Source organism: Argentina silus, assembly GCF_951799395.1.
Source record: "Argentina silus genome assembly, chromosome: 19".
NCBI classification, from domain to species: Eukaryota; Metazoa; Chordata; class Actinopteri; order Argentiniformes; family Argentinidae; genus Argentina; species Argentina silus.
Genome location: NC_139673.1, coordinates 3,603,578 through 3,616,807, shown reverse-complemented (window position 1 = coordinate 3,616,807; position 13,230 = coordinate 3,603,578). Strand labels below are relative to the sequence as shown.

The following is a 13,230-nucleotide window of genomic DNA, read 5'->3' as shown; positions in this document are numbered from 1 at the left end:
TTATTTATTAACAGGAGAGAAACCTGTACAGGGGGGTAGTGGGTGTGAAGAGGTCTTTAGGAGGGACTGTTAAGATGTAGCCTGAAGAGATGGGTCTTCAATCTACGGCGGAAGATTGGTAGTGACAATGCTGTCATGACATTCCACCAGCGGGGCTCATTCCATCAGCGGGGCGCCAGGATAGTGAAAAGCCGTGATCAAGTAGTGCGGCTGCTGCATCCACGTAGAGGCGGCGGTGCCAGACGGCCAGCCGAGGTGGAAGAGCGGAGTGATCGGGCAGGGGTTTGGGGGCTGACCATTGCTTACAAGTAGGGAGGGGCTGTTCCCTTTGCTGCCCGGTAGGTGAGCACCAGGGTCTTGAATCTGATGCGAGCTGCTACCGGGAGCCAGTGAAGGGTGCGGAGGAGGGGAGTGACATGGGAGAATTTGGGGAGATTGAACACCAGACGGGCGGCAGCGTTCTGGATGAGCTGCAGAGGCCTGATGGTGGAGGCGGGGATGGTGCTGCTTCTCTGGTGAGGAATGGACGGTATCCTTCTGATGTTGTAGAGGAAGAATCTACAGGAGCGTGCTGTCGCTGTGATGTTCGTCACACGGGATAAGTGGTTGTCAAGGATCACCCCAAGGTTCTCGGCTGTATGGGAGGAGGTCACAGCAGAGTTATCTACTGTGACTAGGATCAATGACACCATTGACGGGAGGATTGTGGGCGGTTTCACTAATATGATGATTGCCACATCAATGACACACCAGCAATATCAACACCTGCACAGAATAACACTATTGACATTCTTCACATGTGTCTGTCTATTGGTCTAATGTAGCTACTTCATAAACTACAGTACAAGACATGGCCATACATACCAACATGAATAGGGCAAAATCCCCAACAACCTGACCCAGCCTCGGTACTCATTCCTTGCCAGTCTCTTCTGAAATATGAATGAATGTATGTTACAACTATAATAAACTACATCCAGCTCAGTGCACTCAGTCAATGTAATATATAATATATACGCCATTTAGCTGACGCTTTTATCCGAAGCGACTTACATTGCAGTGAGCGCATACATTTCGACCTAAGCGTTGCTAGCGCCATGCCCTACCAACTGAGCCACAGAGGACCAAAGTCCGGGGGGATCTACTCATGACCTGCATATACCACATCTACGCCTAGTCTCTCATCTCCAGATGCTTTTATCTTTTATAATTTGTCACTTTGAACTATACATTTAGCCGTTCATCCAGGAAAGAGAGATCGTCCAATCGAGTGAATAATGGATGCTGTGCAGCATAGAGGCTCCTGCATTTATGAGTGGACACACACATGTGAGTGGCTCATTTATTTATTTGTAAATGTATTTTTAGGGCATTTCTGCTTTTATTGGGATAGAGATAGTAGAGGAAGGATGGGTGATATTGACAGGAAGGATGGGTGAGAGAGAGAGAGGAGGGATGACATACAGGATATGTCGATGGCCGGAATCGAACCAGGGACCTTGGCAACTGAGGGGCGGCAGGTAGCCTGGAGGTTAGAGAGGCCGGCCACTGGAGGGTGACTGGAGGGTGACTGCCATCACATCCAGGTGCCTACCACTGCCGTTGTGCCCTTGAGCAAGGCACTTAACCCCTAACTGCTCCAGGGGTGCCGGAATATGGCTGACCCTGTGCCCAGAGCCTAGAGCTCTGTGTTGTCTCGGAAGGGGGGTGTGCAGTGCGTGTGTGTTGTTACCACATTCCAACAATTGATGAGAATTGATTGCATGGCCAACTAACAGTCTTTGTCTTGGTCTTTGTGAGCGCCCTGTGAGTGGCTCATTGATGTTCAGAAGCATATAACATGAAATAACCGATCAATGACTCTGCATGAACATCATGCATGTGTTTGTTTTTCATGTAGAAACTCTCCCATGCTAGCCTTAAAGGGGCATTCTGGGTTTGGTACATGTATTTCTGGAATAAGTTATAGACAGCTTAATTAAATGGTCTTACCGCATCAGAACCCAACATATAGGCTTGTTTGACTCTATTGTTTGTGAACAATGCAATTCTATATTGTATCAAAGCATGGTTAAAACTATCATTATGATCTCATGGATGGTCACGCCTTCTATCCATAACTCTGTCTATGAATCTGAGAGTGGTTACATTTCTCAAGCCCCATCCCTGTTGCTGTTGACCCAAAAAACCTTTGTTGTGTGGTTTGAATCCCAGGTTGACCCTTTAATTGGATGGCTAGCATAAATTAGTCATAATAGGGCAATGAACAAAAAGACCCAAGGCTAAGAACTATAGAATAGTGTTATTGTATGGACAGTACGGACATCAATTGAGAGCACTAGCTTCAGGAGAAGAAATATGTGTGATGAATATCACAAAGAATATGCCACTGTGGATTATTGAGCAAGCAGCAGTAGCCTCCTGTTTTGTTTGATAACAAGTCCAAGCTCTGGTGTGCTGAGCAAACACTGTTGAGGCTTTTTCCAGATAGTGGCTCTTCCACAGTGATTATGCACAGCAAGGGTGTGATCGTAAAGATGTACAGTGCCTTCGGAAAGCATTCAGATCCCTTCACTTTTTCTACATTTTGTTGTGTTATAGGCTCAATTTAAAATGGATTAAATTAATAGAATTTGCCATCAATCCACACACAATACCCCAGACAAAGCAAAAACACATTTTTTGAAATTTCAGTACTTATTAAAATTGAAATACAGAAATACCTCAACGACATTAATATTCGTAGGCACTGTAGGTCACAGTAGAGTAACCTTAATTAAACTTCTCCTGGGTAGCTTTCTGGCTGACAGGGGTATTGATGTTCGCCAGTAGAGGTGTATGTGCAAGTGAATACACATAATACAACATATGAGTCTGCCGGGATAATGATTTCAGAGTTTTAATCTAAAGATGAAACCTCTCGAAGAGAAAGATCTCCTCAGGATCAAAGGCTGCTTTGAAATTTCCGCTGTGGAGAGATGACACACAATTACTATAAATTGACGAATTAAATGCGCGCAGTGAGACGGTAAAAGAGAGTGCACCATTTGTTGTGATTGATTGATGATTGAGATACTTTCTGTTTGCACACATCGTATAATGTTCTGTTTTCATATCCTACGTTGTATTCAGGTGAATTTGAATATTGGCTCCCTTGAGAAACGCAAGGTCAAGTCCTATAGATGTGATAGTGTAGCTATGACTCTGACAGCAAATGTTGCAACCACTGACAGTAGACTTCAACACATACTCTGCCGCCTCCTAGTGGTCATAACTGATACTGTAACTGGAGTCAATTACAGGACTGTCAATAAATGTAGTTTTTCCCTAAGTCACCACCAGATAGCAGTGTATACTCTCAAATGAGACTTCCTCTCACATTCTATAAGCCCTCATTAGCTTTCATAGTCACTGTGCAGGTTAAGGAATGAGGATTTCGGTTTTTTTCGTTTTTTTTTTTTTTTTTTACATTAGCTGACGTTTAGCTTAATTTTGGCTGTCTGTTGACCCATTTGGTATTCAACTGGATTGCAAAATAGTTGTAAACACAGTCTTGTACACCAGGTCTGGGATGGATATTCATTTTGTGAACAGAATGCTTATCTTGCACTGGTCAAAATTGGGTTTGTCAGCTACGTCCAATAGCAATAGAGGAGGGTCTCACACAAGAGCCTATGGAAAACGTGGTAGATGGCAGAGATGGTTGTTGTTGTCCTCGGCAGTTGGCGAAGATGAGAGATGCCAGGGGAACAGGGAAACAGATGGGATGGGCGCACGGGGGCTGGGTCCCACTCAGGCACAAACAGCAGATGAAACCCCCCTCAGCGGGCTGAGGGGTCTGAGCACCTGTTTGTTGGTCGATCTAAAAACAGAACATTTCACTGGATGTCACATGTGTTCTGTTTTGTAGTTACAGTATGTTTATCTTTATGGTTTGTGGATTTTATGTACGGTAAACGAGGGCTGAATGGTTTGGTCTAATCATCAGGTCCCGACAGGCTTAATGTCATTGCTTATTGATTTTGCACCCGTAGACTATTTTATTGTTTGTACTTACTGTACAGATGTGCGGCAGCAGCAGTTTTTATGACCAGTAAATGGTGCAACTATGGGCCATTTACTGCTCAACCTGGCACTCAAAGGAATGAATCAAAAGTGGAAGCAATATATTTTTTTATGGTCTTTATTTTCGTGTTTCAAATAAAAATGTTCCCATGCGATTAGTGATTACAGTGACACAGCAAACTAAATAATTGTGTGCATTAAAGCATGTTGTATCACATAATGAACATTTTAACCGAACAGCAAACATTAAACCAAAGTTTTAACTACACTGCCATCATACGACACGTTCTCCGGGCTATTTTCCTCAGACTTAGCAGCTGTAGAATTTGTTGATCCTCTGGATGTCGATTCTGGACAGGTCTTGCCTCTGGCCGATGTTCACGTTTGCGTTGGGGATGGGGGTGATGGTATCCCTTCCCGGCTGCGAAGTGAAGGCTGTTTTTCCATAGTGCATGATTGAGGAGTAGTCGTAGGGTGTGTTCAGGTTGTTGGTCTGTTGTTTGTGGAAGTTAAAGGCCACGTTGGAGGGAATGTACTGCCAGTTGATCCTGACGTACTGGTCACGGTCGCTCCTGGTCTGCTCGTGCTGGAAGCCCAGAGCGTGGAGGATCTCGTGCTGAATGATACCGTGGTAAAGGCAGCCGCTTTTGCTGATAGACAGAAGCTGCCCGCCTCCGATTCTCCCAAGATCAGAGAAGCAGCCGCTCCTGCTCACAACATTGATGTAGTCGCGCTGATTTGAGTAGGGCACAAAGCGAATGCAGGTTCTGCTGTGGAAGGACCTCATGGCTCTCTCGATCATCTGGCTGTCGCGCTGAGAGAATTCACGGCCCATAATGTAGGGCACTTCAACCTTGCCGCTTCTGCCTTTCTTCCACAGGCAGTTATTGTTGTAGCAGATCATGGCGTTTCTGGTCTTTGGTGCTAACATGTCTCCCTCCCATAGCATCTCAGTGGAGCCGTTGTTAGCGGTCAGAATCCCGGTGGTGATGTCGATAACTTCAGCCTCAGGGTCGTCCATCTCATACTCTTCTTCACTTCCATCTTCTTCACTTCCGTCCTCCAGGAGAGGGTTGGCCTGGGAGAGGCCCAGCAGGAGCAGCAGGAGGAGGGTGAGAGAGGAGCTGTGGTCCATCTTCATGGTGGAGAGAAGAGAGGCTACTCTGGATGGCTCCTTGGCTCTGGTGGTGGAGGTACTCTAGAAGGTTCTAGATGGCTGTGGAGATGCTTTGGAGAGGTTCCTTGGCACTGAGGCTGATGTCTGAGTGTTGGTCAGTCCAAGGCTTTTATACAGGTCTCTGCAGGTGTGTCTGCAGGAGGATTAAGGGCTGGGGTCCATGCTGCTAGTGCTAAATAAACATCTACAGGGAGGACTCCAGGGCCAAGCCTACAGTTTCAACATGGTTTTAATCCACCCTGATCAACTTACACCATGTCATGGTGGGTTTAGTCTTGGTGTTTCTGGACACCTCCCAGTCTTGTTGTTTTAAACCTTCAACACTGGTCTTAAAACACATCACCTCACCCAAACAGGCTTACTGTACACTTCAGTGGACAACTTAAATTAATTTCAGTCCGTAGGTTATTCTTGATATTGATTCCGTTTAGCGTGAGACCTTTAACAGAAGTGAAAATGTGACACAATTTGTCATTTGTATCTGGAAAAATACATAATGGAAAATATCTCATTGATATACTGTTATCAACCTAATGTTGCAGGAAATGAATGTAATATTGTGCTGTAGGAATGTCTCCATCTACCACTCTGCACTGCTGTACATGTGAAGCTCAGCCAACGGATGCAACATGGGGAATTATTTTAAAGCCTTAGGGGTTGCAGAGAGGGCACTTACAATACCGGGATGGAATAAGGAGCACATTAAGGTTTTATTACCCTTACGAGTATTTATGAAGTGTCTGAGACTGATTTATGAGAAGTGTGCGGTGGTGGTGCTAGTCACTGTGGAGAATTTAGACATTACGAGCCTGAATCCTATTTCTCTAAGCTGCCAGGGCAGTAATAGCTTTCATAATTATAGCCATAGTTTTGACGGAGTGATTAAGACTAATTTTCATTTGTCTCATTTCTCAAGCTGAGCGCGCCGGCTGAATTTAGTCTCTTTAAAAAAGACTGACAGGACGATAGGTTCAAAGATCTCAAAATAACAGCATGGGGATGTCTGCTGGTACACCCTAGGCTCTTGTTTTCATTTGAAGCAGCGTAATTCAAGACAAGTGCCTCAAAAGCTGAGGAAAATAGAGCTTTTAGCATTCATCATGTGGCTATTGAAAATCACTGACAGCTTCTTCACGGAATATGCCACGCAGCAATGTCTTCCTCAGGAATTTGGTAATGGCTGAACAGATTTGACTGAGCTTTGTTCTGTTAAAAACAAGTACTACAGTATAGTCAAGAGAAGGAATGGGGGAAAGCTGGAGCTATTTGCTGTTTGAGCTGTTTGGGCCCTGATTTGAGCCTAGCTAGCATAGCGGATGGTGCATTATGCTGAATGACTGGGGCTGTGCTATTTAACACCCAGCTGAGAGGGCCTGGGTATGCAGTCACATAGAGCAGGGCCTCTGTGGCCAAGGCCTAGCCTGAAAACTATAAAACCCTATGAAAGGGTCGGGTAATCTTCTGGAATGAGAGGGGAAGGAAGGGAGCACAATAGGAGCTAACTGTAAGCTACTCTCCCTAGCCGTAGAGGCTACAGGCCTACCCTGTCGTTGGCTCATGGGGTATTGGTCTTACATGTACTGTAGTAGTGAGACAACGATAGAGGACAATACATTCAAGCTAATCTTTAGTTTTCTAATCTCTTAGCTCGTAATATTAGGGGTTTATAATCCAAAAATGATGGGGAAATGGCAAATGTTTCTCTCATAATATTGAACTAGGAGTGTTCTTTTTTCTCTTCAAAGCCGGTATATTAACTCACTAACTGCCAAAGAATTCCGGAAAACACTCACCACCTAGTGCCAACTGTTCTATGCGGTATTTACCTAGCAGCAATACTTTAATTGGCTACCAAATGAAGCGTCATCATTTATGCATTTTTGGTGAATAAAGTCACCCGTGGCACTCTAGAAAGTTGACAATTTGCGTGACTGTATTCATCCTCGGCACTAAATGAGTTAAGGCAGTCCCCCACAATAAGCAAATCTTGTAATGGAACCTATGAACTACATGTAGTACAGTACCACCGACAAAAACAATTTAAATTGCGTTTCCTTTCTCCCCCCCCACCCCACATGTATTGTTGGAGAGCACTTACTGTAAGATTGAACAAATGTCCACCTGCCTAATAAACACAGTAACAACAGCATGGACCGTAAGTGCATTGAGTGTTTATATGTAAAAAAACAACAACATTACAAAGCCTCCATGTTTGGATGTTGTGTTTGCCACAGCAGGAGTCAGCAGGCAGATTAGAGTCTTACAATGGAGGCGGTTGGGAGACACACATAGCTGCTCTGTAGGTACTGCTGAGGTAGCACTAAGGTTTACTCATGGAGAAAGGGCACAGTAAATTTTGGCTGTCAAAGACATCTTAGAGCCCGGGAGGAAAATCAATCCAGTTAGCCAGAGTGGTGGTAATTTCTTTGGCCCTATATTTGCTGTCTCACAAATGAATCTAAGACATTAGATTGGCACTTATAGAAGAGGTGATTCTGGCAAGAAGACAATGTACAGCATTGATCTGTGTTTGTAGAACGGATGGATCGGTGTTATATGTTTCTGTAACACACGCCGTTATGGCATGTACAGATAGGTAGTAGTGGAGGCTGGTGGAGGTAGAAATCGGAGGACGGGATCATTGTAATGCATGGAATGGTCTCCACAGACACATAGTATTTTATTCACGGGGGATATATCATTTTCTTTTCCTAGGATATCTTGTGTACTCTATAAGCGGGAGCTTAAGGCTACAGCTCTCATGAGAGGTCTTTTCACAACCCAATGCGTTCATTGAAGAAGATCATTAGCTGGTTAAAAGAAACATTTTGGCCGCGTCTGCAATGTGCAGTAGAACGTTAGAGCTACATGCTTGGCATGACAATAACATAACCCTTGCGACAAATAATCATAAACAATCGTACAGTACATGTATGTGCCTTTTTTTCATGTTCAGATAATTACTGATTTCATATCTTATCAGTTTAATGTCATTTCTGCCAGGGTGAACAGGCGTGGCTGAAACACATGCTGCACCTGCCTAGGACCAGGCTGGACTAGCAGTGTTGTGTAATGTCTTGTGAAAAAAATAATGCTGTATGCGTTTTCTGTGGTTGGTGGATCATCATAATCACACGGATGTCAATCAAGTAAATATACAGTAATTACTTCCCCAAATACAATGGCAAGCAGCAATTTTTATGCTGAGTTTTGGCTTCACTGAATAGGATATTGATCATCAATATAGCCTGGTTGATATGCAAAAGACAATCAATAAAGTCCTCCTTGTTTGTTGTAAATTAGAGTGACCATTGTAAAACCTCTCGTCGAGAAACTAGGTACAGTATACATCCTACACCACCATGGTAACATTTAAAGCATCTATAACAACTCAAGCTATTTATAGGTTGTTTGACATTTAGTAAATCAGCATGCACCTTCCTGTCTGTGAGCTTTGTGAATATTTGGTCTCCCCATCTGAAATAATCTGTCTTCGACCCATTCACTCTAAATCAGCAAGAGAGGCACTACATTTGGTCTCTAAATCACCCTAGGCACTCTCAGTGACTCCATGAGAAATGGGTGGTCTTACTGCTGAGTCCACATTTTGAACTGATAGATTCTGCTTGCTTCAGATGGTATTGAATTGGTACTGATAAACCCCTTCAAGTGTGCTGGGGCTCTTCAAGCCAACACAGATAGACAGTGACCTTGGTACTTAGTGCTTTCATCTTGTACAGTGATTGCGGGAAGTATTTTACTGTGCGTTTTACTGCTTGCAGGTTCAGTATTCTGTGAATATTCTGTGTACACAACTGTACTTGTGTGCGACATTACTGTCATTTACATTAGTTCTGCATGACTCAGTCAGGAGGTAGTGTGACACTGCACTCCAAAGTGTATGGAAGATGTGGAAAGGTGGTCCTACAGTAGATGCATAATGAATAATTTCTCCATGATTTTTGTAAAAAAAAAATCTGAAAAAAAATACATAGAGTTAGGGTATATATAAACAGTAAATGTTTGAGTATTTTTGGTGGGGTATCTTATAGATATAAATATTAATTATTATATTAATTTGGTGGTATATCTTATATGATATATATATACTGTATATTGTAGCTTGTGTATCATCGGGGTAGGTCTAGAGGTATACTACCACAATAGCTGCTGTATACACTAACAATTCATGCATTATATTGCCAAAGTAGCAGTTGACATGTCAACATTGTTGTGCTGGTTTTAGTTGAGATGCATGACTTGACTGCATGAGACTTGAGCAGACTGGGGAAAACAAAAGTGCTTGTTTAATAAATCATGGCATAAATATGGTAAGAGCATTTTAATGGTCTCTAAACATGAACTCACACTGGAAGCAAACTTCTCCAAAGTAATTCTGTCCCCTCATGTAAAACTGCCTGTCTGTCTGCCTGTCTGTCTGTCTGCCTGCCTGTCTGTCTGTCTGTCTGTCTGTCTGTCTGTCTGTCTGTCTGTCTGCCTGCCTGCCTGCCTGCCTGTCTGTCTGCCTGTCTGTCTGTCTGTCTGTCTGTCTGTCTGCCTGATCCTCTCACTATTACTAATAATGTTATGGATATGGAGTTGAGGTAATACATCACACACAATTCCTCTCATACTAGTGTAATAACACTGCAATTACTAAGTTATTAGAGGAGTGATTGATATGGAAATCTCCCCTTGATTATTCCCGTTCTGAACAGCAAGCCCTGCAATGGGTGATTAAAAATGCACGCTCTGTGGTGCTAAAAGACGGCCGACCACAATAAACGTGTGGGGAGAAGAAAAAAAAAGAAAAAATGGGTCAATATCTTTTACATCAACCACAATTAATGTAATGTCATGACACTGAAGCGAGCAATAAGCGTTTAAAAGCTGTGGTCTGCGGTGACTCCTCTCTGCTCCTCTCCTCTCCCTGTGAGAAGTCCATGGCATGTTGACATGTCCTGCCCTGCAGGTGAAACTGCTGCACTGCTGCACGGCATCATGTAACGCCCGGGGCCGTCGTGCCCTGCCTGCACCTGGCTGGCCATGGGAGATAGGCCTACGGCTCAGTGCAGCTAATTGCTACGCAACCGCGCAGCACAGTCCTCTGTGGCTCAGTGGGTAGAACATGGCGCTAACAACGCTAAGGTTGTGGGTTCGATTCCCGCTGGGACCATGTATACTGAAATGTATGCACTCACTGCAATGTAAGTCGCTTTGGATGAAACTGTCAGCTAAATGGCATGTATTACAGATGTAGCCTAACCATCGCATGGTTCTACTGCTACCCAGCATCCAGTGGTTTATCTTTAACCACACAACCAATGTGTGATTACAGTTATGTTGTAACTTTTATGAAAATGTACCGTTTTTTTTGCTTGGCATTGCAAATCGATTCGGAAATTATTTTAATTTACTGTAACACTATAATCTGCACCGAGTCAATATTTTGCCCTCTGTGGCAATTCTACCATCTCACAAAACAATATTCTGCTGTCACAAACGCAAACAACAGAACACATAAATGTTCACTTAAATGCTTTTGAGTTACATGGTTGTTTGAGCATTGAACGGAATCATAGCTGTTTGGCAAACTGATAGCAATTTCACTGTATTTTGGGAGCAATTTGGGCACCATGAAAATGTTTGATGTTTTTCATAACTTGTGCTTTCCCTCTTTAACCAAGTTAGTAACTGAACCGACACATCCCCGTCCTTGGATGACTGTATGGATTTGAAAGTCGAGAAAAATATGATGACTCCAACTGTAAGGCATAAAACCATATAAAACTGCAGAGTCATACATTAGGACCGATGATGAGAGAAGAGAGAGAGAGAGAGAGAGAGAGAGCGACCAGGAGAGAGAGAGAGAGAGAGAGAGAGAGAGAGAGAGAGAGACAGAGAGAGAGAGAGCAGGAGAGAGAGAGTGAGAGCAGGAGAGAGAGAGAGAGAGAGAGCAGGAGAGAGAGAGAGCAGGAGAGAGAGAGAGAGAGAGAGAGAGAGAGAGTGACCAGGAGAGAGAGAGAGCAGGAGAGAGAGAGAAAGAGCAGGAGAGAGAGAGCGACCAGGACAGAGAGAGAGTAGGAGAGAGAGAGGAGAGAGAGAGAGAGAGCAGGAGAGACCCTGGGGCATTGTGGAGCAGCATATTGCCTGAGGTCTGAGGTTGTGTAGTACTTGCAGCTGTCAGATAGGGAGCTGTGACAGGAAATGTTGAAGAGCCAGCTGTATAGTGTACATAGATGAGTCACTGGAAGTCAGCCATGCCTGGTGTGAGCGCCTCATTACAGACTAACTAGGAGGCCATTCTAAAGACCCAACCAGGGTCCTGGTCAAACTGATAGATTGATTAATAGACAGTTTAGATGGCACAGTCATATAGGCACCCATTGAGTGGTATCGTACAGTATGTTAGTTACCTCATTCAGGTATGATGCTGTCAGTGTTGGGGAGTAGTTCCACTACATGTAGCTCGACTATTAGTTTAACTACATCTTGCTGTAGCTTGGTGGTAGTTAAAGTGAGCTACTGCCACTACTCACTACATCTTCCCCCCAAAACAAATAAAGAAATAGGAATTTAACTATTATTCCAGCCCTTGAACTTCAAATGTCCGTACTATTTGTTCCCTCACTGCTTCCCATCTCACCTGTTTTTATCTTTCTCAGTGATTTCACAGCGCTTCAGTTGTATCGGTTTCTGTCATACGGACTGGTCGTCTGCCAAGGACTGACTAACTGTCATGTGTTGGACGAAGTAGTTTCAATGTAGTGAGCTACTTTTTCAATGTAGCTCTAGTTTGACTCACTATATTTCTCTTAACGGTAGCTTTAGTGTAGCTGAACATGTTTCCTTGTAAAGTAACTAGCGATTAAATACATTTTCAGAGTAGCTTCCCCAACACTGAGTACTATAGTGTATATGTAGCCCCTCAAGCCTTATTTTGTGTGTTACCTCATTTGTATAGTCTCGAATTTTGTCCTCAAGGAAAGTGATACCTGAAATGTAGTTAAAAGACAATAACTGTGGGGCCTTAGTTGCATAGCACATACCACCTAATCGCGAGGTTCCTGGTTCGATTCCGACCCTAGACACGTCTTGCATGTCATCCCTCCTCTCTCACCCATCCTTCCTGTCAATCTCTACTGTCTCTATCCCAATAAAGCCGAAATGCCCTAAAAACATTTTTTTTTTTTTTAAAAGAGACAATTACTGTGATAAGAGCCCCGGCCCATTGACATGTGTCTTATTTAACTTATTATGTTCTAAAAAGACAGCCTGACACCCCTGAAAGCTACTTACTGTGCCATGGCAACAGGAGGTTACAGTAAGGCATTGGCACACCACTGTGCCTTTAACTGTTCTCTGCACGGGGAAAAGCACTGGAGCGCTGTGATGAAAGGGTTAGGTCTGGTCACAGAGGCTATAGATTGATATGAGGCGAACACACACGCACACACATGCACATGCACACATACACACACGATCTGAAATTCAACAGGACAGTTTGTGTGCGTGCGTGCGTGCGTGTGTGTGTGAAGGCGAGTACAAGTGCAGTGCTTGAGGTACAGTATATGCTGTAGCCAGTTGCTTATATGAGTATACAAGTAAATACATAAAATGTATGTTACTGTGTGTTTGAAGATGCGGGTGAAATATCAATCGTAATCCACCAGATATCTTGTACAGTTTTTGATATGCTGGAATGGACATATATAACCTTCAAGAAGAGAGAGAGGGGGGAGAGAGAGGGAGGGAGAGAATGTGTGTGTGTGTGTGTGTGCGTGAGAGAGAGAGAGAGAGAGAGAGAGAGGAGGGGGTAGAGGTAAAGAGACAGACAGAGAGAGAGAGAGAGAGAGAGAGAGAGGGAGGGAGAGAGAGAGTGTGTGAGAGAGAGACCGCGCGAAAGTGAGAGAGAGAGAGAGAGGGTGGTATTTTGGTGCAGGTTACACAGCTCCACTGAGAGTATACGTAGTAACGCTCCACACGCA

At 43.8% G+C, this 13,230-nt stretch overlaps 1 protein-coding gene across 1 annotated transcript; it reads right to left on the bottom strand.

Annotated features, from left to right (window-relative positions):
• Positions 1-4,375: 4,375 nt before the first annotated feature.
• On the bottom strand, positions 4,376-5,200 carry LOC310820076 (hatching enzyme 1.2-like; the record flags this gene model as incomplete). The annotated part of the gene is made up of 1 exon (XM_083691581.1): positions 4,376-5,200. The coding sequence occupies one exon, from the start codon at positions 5,198-5,200 to the stop codon at positions 4,376-4,378; it is 825 nt and encodes a 274-aa protein (XP_083547707.1).
• Between the last annotated feature and the right edge of the window lie 8,030 nt (positions 5,201-13,230).